The sequence below is a fragment of the Scomber scombrus genome, chromosome 12 (genome assembly GCF_963691925.1).
Source record: "Scomber scombrus chromosome 12, fScoSco1.1, whole genome shotgun sequence".
Taxonomy (NCBI): Eukaryota; Metazoa; Chordata; class Actinopteri; order Scombriformes; family Scombridae; genus Scomber; species Scomber scombrus.
Genome location: NC_084981.1, coordinates 15,309,126 through 15,332,701, shown reverse-complemented (window position 1 = coordinate 15,332,701; position 23,576 = coordinate 15,309,126). Strand labels below are relative to the sequence as shown.

Here is a 23,576-nt window from a genome sequence, read left to right as displayed (position 1 = left end):
TGTACAATGCAGAGGGGTGTGTATTTCATGTAGTAATGTATTAGTCCCACAAGATGATGCTGTTCTCGCATTGCCAGTATCTATCTATCTATCTATCTATCTATCTATCTATCTATCTATCTATCTATCTATCTATCTATCTATCTATCTATCTATCTATCTATCTATCTATCTATCTATCTATCCATCTATCTATCTATCTATCTATCTATCGAGGGAACAGGAGGAAGCAGAAAGCTTATTTAGTCCTGTCCCTTCTTCACAACATCATAAAATAAAATACAACAAAAAAATAAAATACAAAATAATGACAAAATAATAAATAAATACAACAAAACAATTAATAAAAATCAAGGCATACTTAAACTAGCCTCCTACAATATCCTAACCTCACTCCCCATATACCACCAAAGTAAAGTATTCAATGATCCATAACCCAGCCGTGATTGCAGTTAGCTATATTTGTATTATACATATTGTTTCATATAAAGAACAGAAATATAATAGAAGAAATACATACAGAAAATAGAGTTGTTTAGAGGTCCTTATTTTTTATATTTGTCAAAAATAGTTTTCTTGTATCTGTTTTTAAACTGTATAGAGCTAGTGCTTTGTTTGATTTCTTCTTCAAGACCATTCCACAATGTTACCCCACAGACTGATATACACATGCTTTTAAGAGCAGTACGTACACAAGGTTGTTTAAAATTGAGTTTTCCTCTTAGATGGTATTTACCTTCTCTATCTTGAAACATTTTTTGTATGTTTTCAGGCAGTGCATTATTTCTTGCTTTAAACATTATTATTGCTTTCACTTTCACTAAGTCCATAAATTTCAAGGTCTGTAATTTAAAAAATAGAGGATTCGTATGATCAAGATACCCAGCATGATTTATTATCCTTACTGCTCTTTTTTTCAATTTGCATATCCTTTGTAAGGTACTCTTGTAAGTATTACCCCAGATTTCAACACAATAGATCAGATATGGTAATATGAGTGCACAGTACAGAGAGTGTAGTGTTGCTTGATTCAAGATGTGTCTACATTTACTCAGCACTCCAATGCTCTTTGCCATCTTAGAACACAGATACTTAATGTGGGCCTTCCAGCAGAACTTGTGGTCTATTAAAACACCCAAAAAATTGTTTTCATAAACTCTTTCTATTACAACATTATTACTATTATTATTATTTCTACTTGAACATCTTCATTCATTTTACGATGTCCAAATAACATACATTTAGTTTTGTTCAGGTTCAGTGATAATTTATTTGTACCAACTTTTTAATTTATACATTTCTACCTATCTATCTTCTATAGATCTATCTATCTATCTATGGAAATATGAGCAAATGTCATACACCCTAAACAAACAACCAAATGTGTGTTTTGTGGTTTGATATTTGGTAAAACGGTATCTTCAAGTTTCTGTCTCCTTTGTTTTAGCTCTCTTTGTTTCAGGCAGCACATTTGTAGAGCCACCTGTTCCCTGACTATTCAACACCCAACCAGGAATACTGGTTTTACCATGAGAGTAAACCACATAGCTAACATTTTGTCACACAGCGTCAGTCACACAGTTTCACTGACGCTGTCAACATCAGGAGTTAACTCTCTCTCTGTGGATACTCAACACACTTTTTTTTAAAAGAGGTTAACTTTTTGCTGCTGAGCTAAATCACCTTTGAGTTTTATTTATTTTTTCTCATATCTACTGGTCATCTATTTTACATCCAAGAAAAAAAATGTCCCACCCCAGCACTCTGGATTTAGACAGATACAACAACACTGAGAGGACTCGTCGCTCCACCAGTCATAGCCAGTCCAGGACGCAGGCCAAGAACGGAGATGTCCTGTGTGACTTCTGCACATCAAACAAGCAGAAGGCTGAGAAGTCTTGCTTGGTGTGCCTGGCATCTTACTGTGAGACTCACCTCCAGTCCCACTATGACTATCCAGCCCTGATGAAGCACAAACTGGTCAAAGCCACGGGTCAGATGAGAGAGAAGCTCTGTGCACAGCATGACAAGTTGCTGGAGGCTTTTTGTCGCACTGATCAGACATCAGTGTGTGTTCTGTGCATGATGGATGAGCACAAACACCATGACATCGTCCCAGCTGGGACAGAGAGGACTGAGAAACAAGTGAGTAGTGAAAACAATGTCAATCTTTGTTTTTGGTGAAAACAATATCTATCAAATACAGCAGATACTCAATGTTTTTTGAAATGTTATTTATTGTACAGGGATTACATGAAGATGTTGTCATTCACTAAGGACGGTTGATTTAATGTCATTCCCTCTACAGAAACACCTTGGTACCACACTGCACAAATCTCAGTACAGGATCGACCAGAGAGTTAAAAAGTGGCAGGATCTCCGACAAGCTGTGGAATCAGTTAAAGTAGGTATAATGTTGTCTAACTCAAGCCACACCGCCATTATTCTGTCCACAAAAGAATGTGAATTTTCTATCAGTTTCCATCCATAGTTAGCAAACTCTCACTTCTCTTTCTTATATATCTCATCAGCACTCTGCCCAAACAGTCCTAGAGGAGAATGAGCGGATCTTCACTGAGCTTCTGCTTTCCATAGAGAGGAAGTACAATGAAGTCAAGGAGATGATACGCTCACATGAGAGGACCACAGTGACACGTGGCGAGATACTGCTTGACCGTTTAGAGGAAGAGATCACTCTTCTGAGGAAGAGACACGCTGACCTGGAGAAGCTCTCACACACTGATGATCACATACACTTTCTCCAGGTGAGCCTGACAGCATGACAAAAAAAGTGGAGAGACCAATTTTGGGCAGGGCTCAGTCTAAAATGTGCAAGATTCAGTCTTAAAGTTTCTGAAAAAAAACATTCCTTTTGTAGTGTATTGGATAGAGTGTCTCTTCTAATCTCTAGCTTCCCCTTTCTTATTTTGTTTATCAGAGTTGGCAGTCTCTGTCAGGCCCCTCAGGATATGAAGACCTCAACAACGTCAGTGTCGCTCCGTATTACTCTTTTGATGCTACCAAGAGAGCCATTGCTACATTGAAATTACAAGTGGAGGAAATCAGCAAAACAGAACTCAGCAAAATCTCAGGAGCAGGTTGACACATTTCTCTTCATCTCAAGTAGCATTTGATGTTTCTCCTCAGAGGGGCTTCCTTTCTAGTGCTTGTGTATTTTAGTTGTTGTATAAAGCTTACTCTGCTGTGTGTTCTTTGTCCATCTCTTCATAGTGAAGGAAGTCTACATCACACAAGAGGATGACACAAAGACAAGGAGGGAATCAATTTTGAAAGAAGAGCCAAGGACAACAGAAGAGCCAAAGACAAGAGAAGATTTCATGAAATGTAAGTCATTGGCTTTCTCTTTTCAGAACAGAAATGTGCCTAGGACATAGTGTGAAACATTGCCAGCTATTTCAAATCCCACTTTCATCCTAGCTAGTGAAGTATATTTTTTTATTCTCCAGATTTGAAAAAGTGCTAGTCATGGTGTCATATATATATATGAGAACATCTCCATCCCAAACAATGGGATGATTACACCTTGTGATGAAACAACTGAAACTAGTTTTACATAAGGTACGTGACTTGCAGAACAGGTTTGGTTCTGCAAGCCTGTTCTTCAAGCAAAGCAAACTTACAGTTCACGATAATTTGAACAAACACAGGTGTTCCTTCTTTTGCTCCAACCAGTGGAAAGCGTTCATTGTGCTGCTGTATGGGAAAGTTTTAATGGGATATTTGTCTCATTCCCAAACATAATATGCAACACGAGGAAGCAAAAATAGACCTGTTTAACTGTGACACTCATAATCAGAAAAAAAGACTAATTTAAGCTTGTGTAGTAAAAAAGGGACATCTAATCTCAACAGAGACAACTACTAAAACACATGACAACATGAAATTAGAAAACAGAGTTTAAATAACAGGACAAAGAAGATTAATAATTATATCTTCCTGCATTGTTCAGACTCTTCCCAGTTGATTCTGGATGTCAACAGTGTCCACCCCAACCTCCACCTCTCTGAGGGTAATCGAACAGCTACGATGAAGAATGATCCTAAGCATTACCCAGATCACCCAGACAGATTCGACCACTGGCAGCAGGTGAGCACTTCCTTACTAACTGTCAAGATCTTAGTTTGTTTGAAAAGAGGCATGAAGGGAAATCTTTCCATTGCTGTGACTGAAAGCCTAAATGATGAATATGAAGACAGCATTTGTTTCAAGATTTAAAAGAGTGTTTACTGTCAGATAACCTGTGTGTTAAATCTCCCTTCAGTGAAATGGTTCAAGTTCAACTTTTTTCTTTAAGGCTGTGCTCATGATTAATGTAAGAGATTTATCTTCAGATGTTGTTATGTAGACTCTCAACTGTTATTAATCATGCATAAATCAACATTGGGGCTTTCCATATTATTTTAGGTGTTGTGCAGGGAGAGAGTGAGTGGGACTCGTTGCTACTGGGAGGTGGACTGGAAGGGGACAGAGATAGATGTGGGTGTTACCTACAGGGGCATCCACCGTAAAGGAAACAGTAACGAGTGCAGCCTGGGCTGGAATGACAAGTCCTGGAGCCTCTACTGCTCCGAGTCCAAATTCTCTTTTGTGCACAACAACAAGAGCAAAGACATACCAGCTCCAAGATCATCCCGCATCGGTGTCTACCTGGATCACGCAGCAGGGACACTTGCATTTTATAGCCTGTCTGATGGCATGCAGCTTCTGCACAGAGTCCAGACTACATTTAAAGAGCCTGTCTACCCTGCATTCAGTATGTGGGGGTTTGGTACTAGTATAAGACTGTAGGAGAGTTGCCATGGGCCTGGTAAATAGGATCTCATTTACTGTAATCAATATTCTCAACATTGCTGATATCCTATTTATTTGTTCTTTTTTGATTGTTGATTTTTTTGGGGGAAATCTAGTCAGAAGATGATAAAATAAAGTCAGTTAAGTAGGAAATATATACAATAACTGATTATTATGTTTCTTTCTCTGTCATGGTAAACATGTTACTCTCAATTGTATTTACATTTTTTGGGTATTTATTGTAAATATTGTTTGTCAAATAAAATCAAAGTTTGTATGGATTTACTTAAGACAGCTGTCTCTGATCCTGTTATAAACACATGTCAACATTACTGGAGCTGGAATAATTTTTATAGATGATAGATAGATGATAGATATATACTTTATTGTCCCCGAAGGGAAATTTGTCTTGGACTCTGAGTGCTGAGACAGCTGCCGCCATAGTTAAAAAGTGAAGTTGCACATTTGCACAAATGTGTAATTCTGTCATTTATATTATATTATTGTTTTGTATTTTCCTACTCAGCTCCATTAAAATTTAAAAGAAAAACCTGGACATTTCCACAAAAACAAAAAAACAAAAAAAACATCAAATACCGGCCCCTTCTTAATGGTTTTGAGTTTGTTTGCTTGAATTGAAAAATCTAAATGATCCACCTGTTAAAAATATAAATAGAAGATAAAGTTTTGATCAGTGATTTGAAATAACTTATAATGCCATATCATATTAAAACAATGTTTTCGTTTATGAATGCATTTAAGTTGCAGTGAAAATATAACATTCATTTGGGCATATACAGTAGCCAACATAGGCTATTCCCAGTGTTCACAAGGAGACATTCAAAATTAGACCTCCAGGGGGCAACAGAAACACGTTTTATTTGAACGAATTTACTTCTTCTCAATCAGATACTCACATTCAGCTCCCCAGTCTGTTAAAGGGTGGTTTCAAATTTCACTACAGAGGTACTTGTTTACTGACTGAGTCATCTGTCTTAAGTCTGAGAGTAGAAAGTCATCCATCGTCATCCACTGGGAGAAAAAGCCACCTAAAAATAGTGGTGCTTGGTTGTTTGATTTATGCACACTGGTAGTATTTTCATATAAGGCAAAGTTAAGAGTTTTAGCGCCTTTGCACTGGTTACCAATCTAAATTAAAATCCATCCCATAATCTTACTCATGACTTACACATTTACATGTCCAGACACCAGAGTACATCAGTGAACTCTTAACTGCTTACTGTCCAAAAAGGACTCTTAGATCTGCTCGGTTAGGCCTGCCAGATGTTGAACAAGTCCAGGTCAGAGTCAAAGAAAGATCTGGCACCTCAGCTTTGCGACAGTCTTATGGTCAGTATTCAATCTGCTGACATTGTTTCTGCTTTTAGAACCTGTCTTAAGACATATATTTTTATAGACTTGCCTTGTCACATCACAACTATTCCTATTTGTTTACAGCTCTGTTGTGCTGCTTTTAAGTATATTTTAATAGTTTCATTTGTTTTACCTTTTGGATTCTATATTAGTCAATTTCTTTCTATAACGTCTTTTAACCGGTCTTTTGTTTTTGTTGTTCCTGTGTTTTTCTTCTGTGATTGTTTCATTTTTGCTCTCTATGAAAAGCAAGTTCTGTTAGTGGCTGGGAAAACCAGACATATAGATATAGACATGTAGACGTATGTATTATGTGTATGCACTGTTTAAGTTGAATTGCGTTGCTAGGAAACAGCTTGGTTAGGGGTTGCTTATAAATCCTGTTTTAAGACACATTTTTACAGACTTTCCTCAAAACTAGTCTTATTTGTTTACATAATATAGCTCTGTTGTGCTGATTGAAGTTTATTTTAATAGTTTCATTTGTTTTATCCTGTGGATTATTCATTTGCAAAGTTCTTTTATTTTTAAGTCTTGTTTTATTTTTATTTTCATTGTGATTGTTTCATTTGTGCTTTCTATGAAAATCACTATGTGTTAGCTTCTTGAAAATTCAGATATAGATATAGATATAGTAGATATGGTTGAGTTGCAAGGAAACAGCTTGGGCGAGGGTTTACTTTTTACCAGGGTCTCACAGTAACAAACCATATTAAAATATTTATGCTAATGTCTTTTTTGGTTTACTGAGTGTGTTTTTCTTACACGTCACGACGTACAATAAAAAAAACTCTTCATAGCTTCTTTATTTTGCTGTAGACACCGCTGAATCCGCCCACTCGGGGCGCAACTAAATGCGAAATGAAACGCACACTGTCGTCCCAGGTTTTTTTTTTTGGAAGTGGTGGTGGTGGTGGTGTTGGACGGGGGAGGGGCGGAGTCAAACAGCTGGATACACTGGAGTGTCTCGTGGCGGCCGGCGACGCAACGATACCGACTCTTACTCCAGGAGAAAACGGATAACGGGATTTTATGTGACCGGGAAAGAAAGAAATGCGGCTTGATTTAAAGGCAGAGACCACCCTGGCGTCCTCTCCGAATCCTGTGTGGAAGAGTTTTTGGGATTAAAGAGGTGTTGAGGACACAAAGTTACCCCCAGCAAAAAAAACTGATGGTGAGTGGCAGAGATTTCTTTTGATGTTCGTCGTTATTGCTAAGCTAGAAACGTGAAGGTGAGCAGTGTAAATGAGTGAATGAAAGTTAACCTCTGCTACCTGTTATATAGAAATTATTATCAAAGCAAACATTACATCAGCTGGTACAAATAGTAAGTTAAGGCTCCTTACTATTTCACCTGTTTAATTATAGCTAAAATAAAAAATAACGAACAGATTAGTTTATTAGGAATATGAAAAGCCCCTCAGGGATGTTTGTCAGGTTTACACTGTAAGGATATACTGTAAGGATGAATGCAGGTTTTGTAAACGAGCATCACCTAACACAGACTACACGGAGCCTTGCACTGATAACTCAGACTGGCATGGCTCGATAAAGACCATTATGATAATTAATTAATGCATCCTGACCCAACTCACCTCCCTTCTCTCCTCCTATTCATCACCAGCTATATGTCCTGCTTGGGTCGCATCAACCACTCCTCATCTTCACGAAAATGAATTACTCAGTGGCAATGCAGATGTCAGTCACACTCAGTTAAATGTTAGTGCTACTTGAGCAGATATTGCTCGGCTGGCCGAAGAGGAAAAAGAAGAAAGGGGGTGTTCAAGGTGCCAGAAGATGTCTCTCTGGATGATCCTACCTGTTAGCCTCCCAGCTCTGACCATCACTGGGATATGGGTTGTGTAAGTGTTACTTTTACTTTACCTTGGCAGTATAAAAAAATGGGAAAATCCACATATTTAATATACATGACTCAAACTTTTATGTTACCTGATACTGAAATGTTGTGTAACAATGTCTGCAAGTGTAATTTCGTGTCCAGGATGATTCATAGTACATAGTTCAAGTGCATTCCTGCCACTGTTAACAAAAGTGGAACTAACATTCAGTTATTTCCACATTTTTGACCACATGATTCCGTCATACACCTACTCAGTCATTCACACAGTTTATTATAAATGCTACCAGGTTAAAATAAAACACCATAGGTGCGGCAGATTTATGGTGTGATGCAATCTTGTGTATTGTGCAAATAGGGAAGAGCAATATTTGATGTCTGCGTCAAGATAACAACATATCCACATAAAATATTTTCATTGCCAAGGATACAAAGCAAACTGGGCCAAATATGGCATGCTACACAAAAAGAGATACTGCTTAATCGAAACATTCAACGACCAATCACACTCATTGGTCTCGATTTAACAAGTTTCTTATCTGGATTTTTGCATTTATATCTTCTTTGAGTCTGCTTTCTACTAGGTGTTCTCTCTTATTAAGTATTGGTATATATTCCCTATATGTCATTCATCCCCCAAACTACCACAGTTATACAGGCCTGTGTTTGAGATCTTTTGCTGCAACACATGCATGACAAACATCTATTATTACATTTCACCTGGATTAGATGAAGTGATACCCAGCCGATGTTCCACTAAATTCCAAATCTGCTGTTTCTATTGAACCTTTTTACATTGAGCCTGTCCTGCCTCAAGGAGAGCAATGCTGCATGTTTACCCTGAATTCCTGGGAGCCATGGCAATTGCATGTGGATTAGCTCTCTCCAGGAAGAATCTGGGATTATCACCCCTCTCTTAAAAGTGAGACGTGCAGGTGCGCAGTATATCTTAATTACAGTATCTGAGCAGATGTGCCAGAGAGAAAGTAGTGAGCACCTTCTGGTTATGTTTGAACTGACAGCTCTCCTGTCTGCTCTGTTATTACTATTCTTAGAGGAGGAATGCAAACCCCAAGGGGAGACAGACAGGTGGCCTAATTCCAAATCGTAGTTTTTATCTAGGTTATGTGCTACATTTATCATGAGTTGTGTTGGAGGTAAACAGGCTTTTCGGATGCCAAAGCTGCAGCCTTGTATACCAGTAACAGTCCACCCAGGAGCGTGTATTCAGGTGTGCAGGGTTTCACAGGAAAGAAGGGAGTCAGCGGTTAATGTTGCCACAGGTCTGTACAGAGTCAGAGAAGGTGTAGGTTTTTGTAGCTCTTGCTTTGGTTTGTATTTCTGAGGTGGAACACTGATCTGAGTTAAGATGCCAAATGCTGCTGTCAATCCCTTTAAACCCATTTCCTTCCTATTACCTTGACAAGGGCGCCTTGTTTCTAAGAGCAGTCAAGGGTCTTTTTCCAGACTAGTGGAATGTCAAAAGGATGTGACATGTTGTGCAACTCCCTCTTTCACTGTGTGTGACTTGGTGGGAGTAAGGTAAATACTAGAAGGGGGTAATAGAGTGCGCGAGCAGAACCTTCACTCAGCATTTAGTGGCCCGACCCAGAGCATGAAAAGTCTGTGTGAAGCCAGGGAAAGGCTTAGGCTTGTGGCCACCCAAGAGGCTGTTTAGATCCTTCTGCTGACCTTTTATGAGAGCAGTGTGTTTGAAAGTGTAATTTGGTGCAATTATATCTGTAAATATCCCATCTTGCCTTTTGAGCTCAGGAAATGTTTTTTAGCACATATTTTGCATATATTGGAGTTTAACCTATTCTGCCAAAATTCATTCATAGTTTACGCATCACACTGTTTCCTGAGGATTATCGTAAGTTATTTTTGCACAGCTTTTGGGAATGTTCCTTCTACGTACCAGATTTTTTCATGTTCTTTGCTCAATCTTAAATAAAAAACATGCTGTGTTCTGTCTATATGTTGCTCCCAGGCATGTAATTATAATTTACAGCCTCAACTGAGCTGTAATAGAGGCCTAATTATGTAAACAAACCTACTATTACTCAACCTCTGATTTTGTTCCACATACGGTTAAGGAAGACTACTTTATTTATAGATGTCCCAGCGATGCACTGCTGCTATTTTAGCTTCAGGAGCTGGCTAAAGATGCCAAATGTGTACCAAAAGTCATGGAAAAAATTCCAGCCACCTAGAGTCTCTTTTCCCAATTAAATCCGTTGGTAGTCGTCAACATTTGTTAACAGCCTCCATTGGTGTCACTGTGCAGGCAGTGGTTAAAGGCCTAGGAGCCGGAGCTCTGGCAGCTTTCTTCTACCTGACAGCCATATTTCACCCACACCAGTGAGTTTCCTTACTGCATTATGCAAGACCAGGGCTCCATACACACAACAAGTCTGCCATCTGGCTTATATGACTTTCACATGGTGATTCCCACCGCTCTATGCCAAACAACATCCAGCCCAACCAGATTGTTCCACCCTCCACAGCAGTCAGTCAATACCCATATTTTTTAGTACTAAAAAAATGGAAGAAACCAGTTGCAAAAAACAACAAGATTGCAATCAAGTTCTGCCTTCTGTTTGCTCACATTTGACACTGAATAAATAGATACTCCATAATGTTGAATTTTGAACAACATTTAGCGCCCTTGAATTGGATTAAAATCTATCTAGAAAGAATGTTGTAGTAAAGACTGTTGCTTAATTTCACCTTTTGTGTGGTGGATTTGGTGGTAAATCTTTTCCAGTGTACGATTCAATACAAACAGATGAAACTACGTGACAACACAAAGTTGGGTACTAAATATAAACTCTGATGGATGGCAAGCATCTGTGTATTTAATAAACAATAGAGACACGAAGGAATAAAACCACATTTACAGCTGATGTGAAGTGGGTTAGTGTGTTGTCTGATGCTGCTCCAAACGAGTGGCGAATGTGCGTCCACAAGTGTGCAGCTTCATGAAACTTTAAACGCGTTTACGGTAACAGATGATTAAATGGTTCCTACCTTATTACCAGTTGCTGTGACCTAGTAGTAGATATATCGGCAGTGACTCATCGCTGTAATTATGTACCCACAACTGTTATTTAACATCTTCCTTTGTGAAGATATTAAAGGGTGTTCAGCTTTAAATTCTACCGTTGCACACTAAGGTTTGGCATGAAATATATGGATATAATTTGACACCAGTTTCTTTCTTATGCATAAAATACCTTTTCCTCCAGAAACGTGTATGTGTACGTTTAAACGTGTGTCTGTGTGCTTCATAGTATCTGTCCTTCAAAGACTGGTTTGTGACTAGGATACTATCAGCTCTGGAAACATTCTTAATTGGTACTTGACCTCTTACTGAACTACTATACAACTGCTTTCATGAACCAGGAAAGACAGTCTCTGTGTCTGTCTCTCTCTGTCTGTCTGTCCATCGTTTTCTCTGAGATGAAAACAGTATTTCGATCACTGGGCTGCATGTGTGTGCGAATAACAAGAGGATGATGTGACCGTTGCTTTTCGTTCCCGTTAAGTTTTGCCCTCCTGTCACGTTCATCAGGAAATATGACTAAAAATGATCATGTGTAGACATATCTAGATTTTATTTCCCACATTGAAAAGACCAGTTTGACATCATAAAACCTCAGAGTGACTACTGATTTTTTTTCCCCCCTCTGCTCTTCATGTGGAGCAGTGTGGCCAAACATGTTTGTCTCATTTGCATCTGCTGATCTATAAGTCTTCGGTATGTTTCGACATAGTTTTGACAGTTGAGCTGCACGTGTTGCTGGGGAAATGGTAAACCTCAGCCCCAAGCACTCAAGCATTTCAACATCTCCGAAGGAAGAATTTAAAAAAAAAACGTACTCATGGCAGAGAGACAAATCTTGCCTCTTAGTGCAGCTTCATGATCATTTAATTCTGTAAATTGTCTCTTTGGTGAAAGATTTCACACCCAGTTAGTGGTCATTAAACACAAATTAACGACCTACATAACAATTTATATTATGTTGAGTGGACAAAAGGCACCAAAGTAGCTATCTAATGATCCTGCAGTCACTGACTTCAATGTAGATGTGGCTGGTTCAGTGACCTGACCGAATCAACACCATTATTGGAATTTATTAGAAGTCAGACCAGTTGGACTGACACGAAGCAGAAACTCTAACCTTTTTTGTGATAAGCGAGGGTGGAATATCAGGTCACCTGGTCATGCAGGTTAAATAAACAGGTACAGCTCAGTAGCAGGTCAGGCTGGCAGGAACACTGTACATATGGAGTTAACCCAGCAAACAAATTTCGGTTCTCAAAACGTTATGAGAACGTTTTTTTTTAGTTGTAGGAACGTTTTTTTAACGTTGCAACACAACGTAGTATACTGGTATAAACGGCAAGTTTTTCTGACGTAACCAGAAGGTTATTTTGATGTTCCCAGAACGTTTTGAGAAGGTTATTAGAACGTTTTAAGAAGGTTACCAGAATGTTTTCTCTCAAACGTTCGTTCTAAGTTAAAACTGCAAATTTCCTGACGTTACCAGAAGGTTATAATGATGTTCCCAGAACGTTTTGAGAAGGTTAATAGAACGTTTTAAGAAGGTTACCAGAATGTTTTCTCTCAAACGTTCGTTCTAAGTTAAAACTGACGTTACCAGAAGTTATTATGATGTTCCCAGAACGTTATTAGAACGTCAGGAGGTAAATGGACTGTACTTATATAGCGCCTTTCTAGTCTTTTCGACCACTCAAAGCGCTTTACACTACAACTCATTCACCGCATTCACACACATTCATACACTGATGGCAGGCAGCTACCACGCAGGGTGCCAACCTGCACATCAGGAGGAATCTAACCATTCACTCGCATTCATACACCGTTGGCACAGCAACGGGAGCAACTAGGGGTTAAGTGTCTTGCCCAAGGACACATCGACATGTAGACTGGAGGAGCCGGGAATCGAACCGCCAATCTTCCAATTGGAGGACAACCGCTCTACCTCCTGAGCCACAGCTGCCCCAAGAGTGACCACCTTGCTGTGCATTATCCATTACATGGCAACCTGTTAAAGCTAAAACAAACAAAATATGACCAGAGGGCTGGCAAAAACATTGTTGTGCTGCCCCCATCCACCCTCAGGGATCACGTACAACCCAAATCACATTCATTACATAGAGTATCAGCTGATGCCATTGGGTGGAAGTTACATGTTGCCGTATACTGAATAGGTAACAATTCTCTTTTACTTTTTCAATCAAACTGCTACAATGATGATGTGTGTGTGAGGTGGAGGGGAAGAGGAATTAATAGAATAGAATAGAATAGAATAGAACTTATTGATTCTCGAAGGCAAATTCAATTGCTTTGTAGCTCAACAAAACAAATGATGTATTCTGATGGCAGTTCGTATGAATCATTTCCAGAATCTTTCAGCAACGTAGCTGGATCAGTGGATCTCTGCCTCATCCCTTTCATTCCACTAAGGCGCTATGAAGAGGATGGTCAGAGTTCCGAAAAGATGGTTTCCAACTTCCTTTGTGTGTGCATTGCTCCACCACATCCTGTCCAGCTGTCTTTCATCTTTCTGTTTTATGTTGCCTCCTCTGCAGCATAGAACAGTACAATTGGTAAAAACATCTGCAGCATATTTTTGTAGATGTCTAAGGATATGATGCCTCCTTAAGAAAAAGAGCAGCTCTGTCCTTTTCTGTAGAGTGTATCTATGTTAGGGGACCAGTACAACTTGTTGTCCAGGTGAACTCCCAGATATTTGTAGGTTAGCATTACCTCAATATCCACCCCACGAATTGGCTGAAAAAGGAGCTTGGACTTTTGGAAATCCACTATCATTTCCTTTGTCTTTGTGGTGTTCAGTTGGAGGCAATTGTAAATATGATTATATTGTGGGGAATGGTGCAATATTTGTATTATTATTATTTTTGTATGGCATATGTGCAATAACTTCTCTTGGTGCAGGAACCTCTGGGGAAAGTTAGAAAATTACCCTCAAATAACGTTACAACTATCATGTTATTAGAACGTTTTAGGAATGTTATATGAAAACCGTCATTTATAGAACTTTCTTAAAAACGTTGTGGGAAGGTTACCCAAAATTCTACCAAATGGGAACTTTAGGGGAACATTCTAAAAATTACTTTATAAAAACGTTATTTCATCTGGTTATTAGAACGTTTTGGGAATGTTACGTTAGGTACTACAAACAGGAATGAATGTAGTTGAATGTATATCTTTTTTTAGGTTTAGTTACACATATATTTGTTTTACTTTGCTCTGTTTAGGAAATACAATTACCCCTGATATTATTACCCCTCACTATCACTGTCTGTCTCATATAGTCTGTGATAACTCTTGGGTCACAGTAATAGTGGGATATTACAGGCTATGTTTCTGACAGTGCACTCCACAACGATGGTGGTTCGTAATTTTGGTGACTTTGGCTGACGGTGTCAGCCGAATGTGTAAATTGTAACACTTTGACAACTCATAAAATAAGCTCCCACTATAGCATAATAGTTTGAATTTCTTTAGGCTAATCAAACTTGCTCTCTCTCTTATAGGTATGCCATGGCCCTGTACAACCAGCATGTCTGCCCTGTGGATAACTGGTATGTTAATCTCTCCTCTATTTTTATTTCATTATACTTTTGTTGATTCCTACACAATCTGCAAAATCATGTCTTGTAATCTGGTGGTTTATCACTTTGTCAATGTCAGTGTCTTTCCCAATTTTTTTTTGTTCATTAAAGTGCAGTTAGCTGTGTTGGTTGGTATATTAAGTTACATGATCATTTCTTTCTAATTTATTTTTTACAAAAATTCCTCAATTTGCTCACATAAACCAAAAAGATCAACTACAGTAAATTCACACCACAGATCTAAACTGGGAATAAAGACTTGTTATTGTTCTCCATTCATGCTCTGTCATGGAGTAACGTACCATTCCTCTCAACCCTGGCCTTGTTTCGGACAAGCTGAGGTTAATCTCTACCAGCAGAGATGCTATTTGATGACACAGGGGTTCTCTGCCACTTTTGCTCACCAACCCTAAAAACAAAGGAAAGCCTGGTTGTGACCCCAGAACATGGCACTTGAACAAAAGGAAAAAAAAGACTGACAGTACTGTAATGTAAAGAGTGAAAATACTTGTTATTTCATTAACTGAATATTTATTCCAGACATTTTAAGAATATAAATTAATAATCAGATGTATGTCTGTCTTTTTTTTGGTATTAAATCAGATTTTTTTCCAGCTTTTCCCCCCAAAGTGTTAGAAAACATGATGTTATTTTCATTTATATGTGGACCTTTTGACATTGAGCTTTGTGTTGTCTTCTGTGTGTGCTGCATGTTTTCCAGGTTGTACAACCAATCATGTGAAGAGGAGCTGTACTTGCAGAGTGGCCCAACGTTGTGCTGCACACTAGAAAATGTACCTCTCATCAGGTCAGTGAGACTCCCACCCTGAACCTAACCCTGCCTCTCTGTGTCCTCCCCTCTGTCTGTTTTCTGTTGCTTTGTTGCTAGTTTCTGTCTGGTGATTAAAAACAGGAACACTGTGCCATTGTTTTTCATGACCCCTGTCGGCACATTGTTGATAAAAAGCAAGTGAGCTTGAAGGAGACAGTTCTCCTGAGTGTGTGTGTGCGCTCATTCTTAAAATAACTTGGGGCTGAAATATCCTGCCTGCCACCGTGGCAGCTCAGAGGCAGCGTGTTTCTGCACATAACCATGTAAACACACGCACAGAGGAGTCGGCTTACATTTGGGACAAAATCAAGACACTCCTCTTTTGTTTAGCTTTTTAACCACTGAGCTTTGAAGAGCCAGTCAGAGAGTGTAAATACTATTGTGGTTTATATAAAAATGCTTTTAAACCTGAATAAATAACTGCTTTTGTTTTTATCTTATAACACAGATGACATATACCAAGCATAATAATGTATCCACTAATATTAAGTTGCTCTCAAAGTAGCTCTTTGTGTATTTTTTCCAGATTAACAGAATAATGTGGAAATGTCTTAATGTTGTATACTTGATCTTTACTAATGCAGCACTGCTGTTGTTGCCAAATTACAGTTAAAGTGTTGCTGAAATAGATGCTCATTTGATAGTTATCCTACTGGAAGTTAATTTTATGATAACAATCATATTATAAAGGTTTGTTTATATTTAATATTTAATACAAAAATATGCTATACAATGTGTTTAACAAAACATGAAAAAACTTAAAAAGACAGCTGTAAGAGTTAGAAAGATAAAAAAACAATTAAAAGAGAGATTTAAAAATGTATAAGATCGTTAGTCAGAAGGTAATTTACTAAAATCAAACTGCTGAATGACTAAAATCTGTAATGTAATGAGATTAATGCCATTAATTACAAAACTAGCTACATTCAGAAAGGGATTAGAAATCAAGCGTCTGAGTATTAGTCCAATGTATTTTACATTTTTATCTCCAGTGTGTGACTCCAGTCAGCTGAGAAAGCTTTGGCTTTGTTGGCAGCAGCTCCGGCACAGACAGCCTGTGTTGGCTCATTGTCTCATGCCTTCCTCTCCTACAAACATTTCCCATTCCTAGAAAATAGGCAGCGGGCAGTGGGTGAAAAGTCAACCACTTGATGATGGGATGAGAGGAAGCGTGGTTTGATCCCTCTTTCTTCATTGCATGAGTAGATATGCATCTCTAACAACATGCAGTATTTGTGCATGCACAAAGTGGGAGAGTAGTCAGCGGTACTGCAGTGTTAGCAGGTCATTAAACTGTATTCCTGATATATTTCTTTGTACTCTCTCTTGCAGTAAATGTGGGACTCTCCCCCCTGAGAGCTGCTTCTTCAGCCTTATCTGCAGCACTGGCTCATTCATGGGTAAGACGTCATGTGCACTCACAATGTCACAATCACTTATCATCATCTGCAGAGTCAGCCTATCAATAATATTCTTTACTGCCAGCTAATTTGACATTATTGTTTAATCTGCCCATTGTTTCACAATTAATCATTTTGTACATACAATCTCAGATATATATTGTGGAAAAAGCTCCTCACAGGTTTCCAGAGATCGAGGTGAAGTCATCAAATTGATTGTTTTGTCAGGAAAATGGTCCAGTACCCAAAATGTTCAGGTTACTATAATATAAAACAGAGCAAAGCTGCAAACCCTCACATTTCAAAAGCTGCAACCAGAAGGGTTTGGCTTTTTTCCCCCTGAAAAATGATTTTGATTAATAATGTCAGTTCTGCATGATATACAAAATACTTTTTAGAAATGAAATGTCAGATGAATATATAAACATAGGATTGATAAATAAGTAGGGGACATCACTTTTAATATCCTCCATAACAAATGAAGTATAATGTAAAATGTGTTTCTCAAACTACATCACAGGAAAGATGAGCTTCCTTTGTATCGGGTAGCAAATAGTAGTAGTTTTAAATCAATTTAACTTATTATCAGAGTAGCATTTCTTTTGTTACCCAAAGACTGGTCACATGCAAAACCTTCACCCACACTGACCAAAAAGCAAAGAAAACCCTGCATGTAGTCATTTTGAATGAAATGGGGTAGAAATAATAACACATTTTGCATATGAATGGTTTCGTACAGAATTCTGCACAAATGTGGATACACACACACACACACACAGTGAGTGTGTAGTTCAGTGGGAACAAGAAAAACACATGATATCAAAAAAAAGGGAATGAGATCCCATGTGCCAGTCTGATTGTTTTTTGTGAGTCTACACGTGCTGTTCCCTCCTTTAACTGGTGGTTCTGACTACCCTGATCTAGTTAATGTTTCCCAGCTGTGCCTTTGACATGTTTGTGTGTGTGTGTGTGTGTGTGTGTGTGTGTGTGTGTGTGTGTGTGTGTGTGTGTGTGTGTGTGTGTGTGTGTGTGTTTGACTTAAATCACTTTTGGGGACACAAACCAGACTTAGCAGCTTGTGGAATTGGGAACTAAAGTCTTGCCCCAATTGGTAAAAGGCAGATTTCTGGGTCAGTGGTTACAGTTAGGGTAAGTCTCCAGGAAATCAATATAAGTCTATGTAAATACCCCAAAAGTGACAGAGGTAAGACTTTGTGTGTGTGTGCATACTGTATATAAAGCAGGGAAGAGGTTTCTTTGCCTTGTTTGTTCTTAAGGAGTCAGCTATTTAAGGCCTGTCCATCTGTCTGCTTTATACATCTGCGAGGGAGGCAGAGACAAATCCATGATAAGACAATGATCCTTGTGGATTCAATAACAACTTACAACTTTGCAAGATGTGTGCTGTGTACTTTTGAGATCCACATTACGATGCTTGTCTTAACCTGTGACAAGAAAGGGAGAGCCTTTCTGTGTGCGTTTGTGGGTTTTTTGGAGAGACTACAGGTGTAATGTGTATGAAAAGGCTTTGCGGGGACCATACTGTTGCAGTTCAGTGTGAAGTCTGTTCAGGAAGTAGGGAAAGTCCACCGTGTTTGACCAGCACTGTTGGCCAACTATGACCCCAGAACCACAGTGGGTCAGTCTGTCGACCTTGTGTACATATACGTATGGGTGTCAGACAGGGAGAGAGGTGGGTGAAGAACTGCGCTTTTATTGTGCTGTCAACCAGACAAAAATGCAGACACATCAATTTAGAGTTAAGTTTCAGCTAAACATTGTAGCAGCCAAACAATGTGGCATTTATATCTAACAAAAACAAGTATTGTTGATTTCCTGTCTCCAATATTGGCCTCATTTCTCAACAATGATGACATTTCATGTCTGACTCTGCTGAAGTAACCTCTTAATGTAATTGTGTTTTGAGTTTCCAGTAAACCATGTTTACCTGTGGAGCTACCCCAGCCCATCACTCCTTACGCAATGTGAAATATAACTGTAAAATAAGAAAGTATGGTTCTGATCTGACCTACAGCTATTATGAGACACTTTTTAATATCTTACTCTGGGCTGAACCACCACGAAAGCTGCGTCATATAGACTCAGAAAACCTAAGTCAATAAACAGTTTCTATTCTAACACTGCAGCTCCAAAAACGTTACGGTTATTTTTGGGGTGTCGTGGTTCAACTGGAGACGGAAGGAACATCTTCTGTCCACATGATGTGACTGGATTAGATTAAAATTGCGCATTAAACAACATCTACAGAAAGAAGTCAAATCTCTTCTTCACTTGCAAAACATTAAGATTACGACACATTTTGTGACATGGTCTTTGAACATTCTTGTTCTCCATTCATAACAATTGACAGTCACCGTCACAGTCGCTTGCTACCTTTGAACTGCATCTCTTCGCTTAATGTGACAGAAAGTTGCACTTTTGCACCTTATGATCCATGTGTTTATATTTAGAAGTGCATGTGCAGTATGAATCTTGAATTAACCTTGTGGGAGAAAGTGCAGAAATGTTATCAAAAGTGAAACTGTGTGGTCTGACCTTCAATACTTAGATATATTGTACCTTCCTCATGCTCCCAGCAGACTGACAGGGAGACACAGCTCCTCCAAGTATAGACTGTGATAAGAGATGCACCAAGGACCAACTGTTGTACAACTTATTAACTGCCAAGGTTGTACAGTCACAGCGTGTTAAAGGACGTTTTGTGATGGTTATGCTATGACTACAAAATCAGTCAGTGTTCAAATTGCTCTTTGTCTCAATGTATCACTTTAGATATTGTTTGAAGGTACTGAAAATGCATTCAGATTTTATTGAATAAAGTGATACATTCATTTCTTTTATGTTTTGGCATCTCAAACCCCAAAATGTTAGGTGGTGCCAGCGTCCATGCAAATGGTCAGAAATAAAACTATTAAAAATGGTATTTTAATTACATCTTGTGAGGTAGCTGGATTCACGAGATCACATCTGGCACGTCTTGATAAACTATATTTCAAGTCTGGATAACAGTTTATTTTGCAGTTATTACTTTTATATGGTAGTCAGGCCTAGAATACGCCAGTTTATTAGTTTGTTTTAGCATGTTTTATAGTTATCAGAGGACGAAGAGAGGGAAACATTGTGAACCATCCCCCCATCAGCCAGCTGTTTAGAACAGAAAAGGAAAAAGTGAGGCAACAGTAAAGTTAAGACTAAGGAAAGCACAGGAAAGGAGAAGGGCTATGGAGGAAATGTTGAATTAAACACCTGAGTAAATGGATACAACTCCCAGCAGAGCTTCAACCTAACCTTCCTAACATGTCAGTGTAGTACAGCAACCCAGAGCATCCTCAACAGCACAGAGAGTAGCAAGCAGTAACATGAAGAAAGAAAAAAGCAAAACTGTGCAATTAAATGTTATATGAGAATCTGAAAAATGTGTGAGGCGTATTGAAAGACAAAGGGATAAAAAGTGTGAGAAGCAAAATGCAAAATCTACAACTGATTCAAGATAGATGTTTTAGTTTATTGTCATTTTCTTGGTACTTGCATACTCAAAAAATGAAATGTTGTTGCTCTCAGCCCACATCAGTGCACCAACAACAGAAAGGATAAAGATATCTATCTAAAATGAAAGTTAAATTCAAATTAAAGTGCACTTAGAGAGAAAGTGCTTGTTTAGCTTGATGTTGACAGCTGGTGCATGATAACGAGTGACTAGCACTGATTGGGGGGGGGTTTATAAAACTCACTTTGCTGCCCAGAACACTAGCTGGCATGTTGGTTGAAATCCAAGTTTGTATGGGTTAGCAGTTAGCTTAACTTGAACTCCCCCACGCTTGCGCCGCTTTCAATGTTTCTTCTCCATCACAGCTCCAGACTGTGGTCTCCCTTGGACCCGCTGGGTATAGCAGACCAAACTCGCTCAGCTGATTTAGCTCTCCCAGCTAGTATTTCTCGTAGCAAAAGTCTTTGTTAAGAATGTCCAAAAGAACAGATCAAGAATTGCAAAAAGACAGTTGTTGACCTCCTCTGTTGAGATAAAAACAGTCGCTTAGTGCTACGGAGAAAGGATAGAGTCACAAAAACAAACAACAGAGCCGTGTGTCAGTTAAACCTGGACTGATCTCAATCTGCAGTATAATTCTGAAATGCAAAAGTCCCACAGGCTGTCTTACAGACCATTTGTTTGATATTGTCCTTTCTTTGTGTAACACAGAGTCAGATGGGAACATTTGTGCATGCTTGAACCATAAAAATGTCAAACTCTGAAAAACTGAAGCTGAAAGGTCTTCTGAAAACTGCTTGTTTCTCATATAAAATCAGATGCTAAAGCTACTTAATACCTGGCCACTAAAATGCAATAATCTTAAACTGTTGTAAATGCAAAGCACAACCAAGTAAAGGATATTTGCCAAATATTTCACTTAGAATAAATAGTAGGGGGAGAAAACAAATAAATAAATAAAATGTGTATATATTCGTATATATATATATATATGTGTGTGTGTGTGTATACGTATATGTATATATATATATATGTCAATTGTAAATTGATTTTTATTACATAAATTGGATGACACTTGCGTAGTGTATTATTACATAATTAGTGGCTGTGATTTTATTGGCAGCAGGAGAATGAAATGACTACAGTATATTTAGATGTTGCCCAAGTTGCATTTACCCCTGTTGGCTCAGTCTTTAGGTCAATCTTTCTTCAGTATCCTATTAGCCAGACCACGCCATAATACTAATACTTTTTGTGAAGTAAGTTATTATAGCTCCACAAAAGTAGGTTAAGTTGACGAGGCATGTAGCTGTACAACAGACTATTGTAAATAGACTTAGATATTGTAGACTATTGTAATCGCTGCTTATCTTCTTAGCCTATTGATTTATGCCTTACTTTGTAGATTGTGCCTGCTACAGTTGGCTCGGTCATTCACTTCTTTCTGGGATAAAATGGACTCAATGAACTGATTACTACATAAATATGCTTCTCGTTTTTTAAATCCCAGTTCCCACCTTTTTGCCAGTGTACACACACAACCTTTCAAAGACAATGCATGTATTCTTTCTCCGCATACCTCCTGTGGGAGATAATGCAGCCGGGTGTTGGGTAGAAACGTATCCCTTTGTGGTGACAGCGGGGTTTCTTTAACTGTGAGGTGTGGTGTGGCCGATGTGACTTATTGTGGGAAAATGTGCGTGTCTGTGTGTACTGGAGTTAGTGCTCAACCATGTCTATGTATGATCATAAAGGCAAGTCTGTGCATGTGACAGCAGGGTTGTACATATATTACAGTACATCCACGTTGCTGCAACGTGACTTTCATGGGAGAGTAAAATTAGTGTGTGCACAGAACGTGTGAGTCAGTGTTTGAGCCAGCACTCTGCTTCCTTCCCTGGGTTTCCTGATCTCAAAGAAAAGGATCCAGAGAGGGCAGCTAAGTGTTGAAGCTGGACAGTGTAAAGGACACTGGCATGGTGTGTTTATGTAAACTTATACCTATTCTTGAGCTATTAGACAGCAGCTTGTCCTGGCCTTTTGAGGCCAAGGGGAGGGAGGTCTTGTTATTCCTCAGGAATGACATGTATGTTCAAAGATATACTCCAGAAAACAGCCCACACAAATATGCATTTTACAGTGCACAAAGGCTAAATGTGGAAGAAACATTTTAATGGAAAGTAATTCGGAAAAAAATCCCCGTCTTTAACCTTCAGGGTAACCGTTAAATGCCAGCAAGTTCAAACATGCTCATCTGTAATGATGAAAAACTCATGTTGCTGTGATGGGAAAGATTCACAGTCAGACAGTCTGCAGCAGAGAGAGACCGAGATGCTGTAATCTAATGCAATACAGTGTGTTCTCCGTCTTAGGAAGGAGAAGGGAAAAAAACAAAGATTGTTTCCGAGCCTGGAGGAGACACAGCGGTTTGTTTTTCCATGATTGTAACTGAAATCTCTTTGCCAAGATCATTTAGGGCTGAGGCAACAGAGGGCAGCTCACAAAAACGTGTTACGCAAACAAGCACACGCACACACACACACACACACACACACACACACACACAATATAAATAAAATAGTATTGAAAAGAACATTTTTATATAATTATGTAGTATTATTTATTACATGTGTAATAATACAGTGTGTCAAATCAGAGATTTCCAGGTTTTAAATTGTCATTAAATGCTTATTTCTGTGATTTACTTACATCCTGTTATGATCACAGTTAAGCTTACGTTACCAAAATCCATGTAAAAATAATCATTGATAACACAGAAAGACTTAAATGCTCATCATATTCTATTATGACGTCATAGAACTTCATATTGTTTAGTTTATTTGAAATTAAGCATGTTTTACTAACAGGAAATTACTAGAAAAATCACTTCTCAGCATTTTACATTTATGTAACTCACATCAACTCTGTATGTATGCTGGCATATCTGAGTATAATGTAATTTAACCAGTGTGAATACCTATTTAAAACAATAAAATACTCTTATGCATACCAAATAGAATAGAAAACAAAAACAAAACAAATGAACTTTTTTATTAACTTTCTTCTTACAGTATCTTTGTCAGGTTTTTTTTCAGCACATGGTAGACATAGTGTGGACTGTGTTGA

The 23,576-nt window shown here is 38.5% G+C and overlaps 2 protein-coding genes across 2 annotated transcripts in view; both read left to right on the top strand.

Moving 5' to 3' along the window:
- The first annotated feature begins 1,746 nt into the window (after nt 1–1,746).
- On the top strand, nt 1,747–4,809 carry ftr14l (finTRIM family, member 14-like). Its single transcript, XM_062430905.1, has 7 exons — nt 1,747–2,145; nt 2,309–2,404; nt 2,532–2,765; nt 2,939–3,098; nt 3,232–3,345; nt 3,971–4,107; nt 4,426–4,809. The coding sequence occupies exons 1-7, from the start codon at nt 1,747–1,749 to the stop codon at nt 4,807–4,809; spliced, it is 1,524 nt and encodes a 507-aa protein (XP_062286889.1).
- Nucleotides 4,810–7,185: 2,376 nt separating this feature from the next.
- zgc:154058 (Transmembrane protein 150A-like) overlaps nt 7,186–23,576 on the top strand; it is a 29,204-nt gene continuing 12,813 nt past the window's right edge. The window contains exons 1-5 of the mRNA XM_062430178.1: nt 7,186–7,360; nt 7,811–8,048; nt 14,633–14,680; nt 15,432–15,518; nt 16,875–16,942. Of these exons, the coding sequence (XP_062286162.1) occupies nt 7,984–8,048; nt 14,633–14,680; nt 15,432–15,518; nt 16,875–16,942 (268 nt within the window). The 5' untranslated portion in view covers nt 7,186–7,360; nt 7,811–7,983. The remainder of the gene's footprint in view (nt 7,361–7,810; nt 8,049–14,632; nt 14,681–15,431; nt 15,519–16,874; nt 16,943–23,576) is intronic.

Coding starts and splice junctions, on each gene's coding strand:
- ftr14l (XM_062430905.1), top strand. CDS start 1,747: ATGTCCCACCCCAGCACTCTGGATTTAGACAGATACAACAACACTGAG. Junction 2,146..2,308: donor CAGAGAGGACTGAGAAACAA/GTGAGTAGTGAA, acceptor TTCCCTCTACAG/AAACACCTTGGTACCACACT. Junction 2,405..2,531: donor AAGCTGTGGAATCAGTTAAA/GTAGGTATAATG, acceptor ATATCTCATCAG/CACTCTGCCCAAACAGTCCT.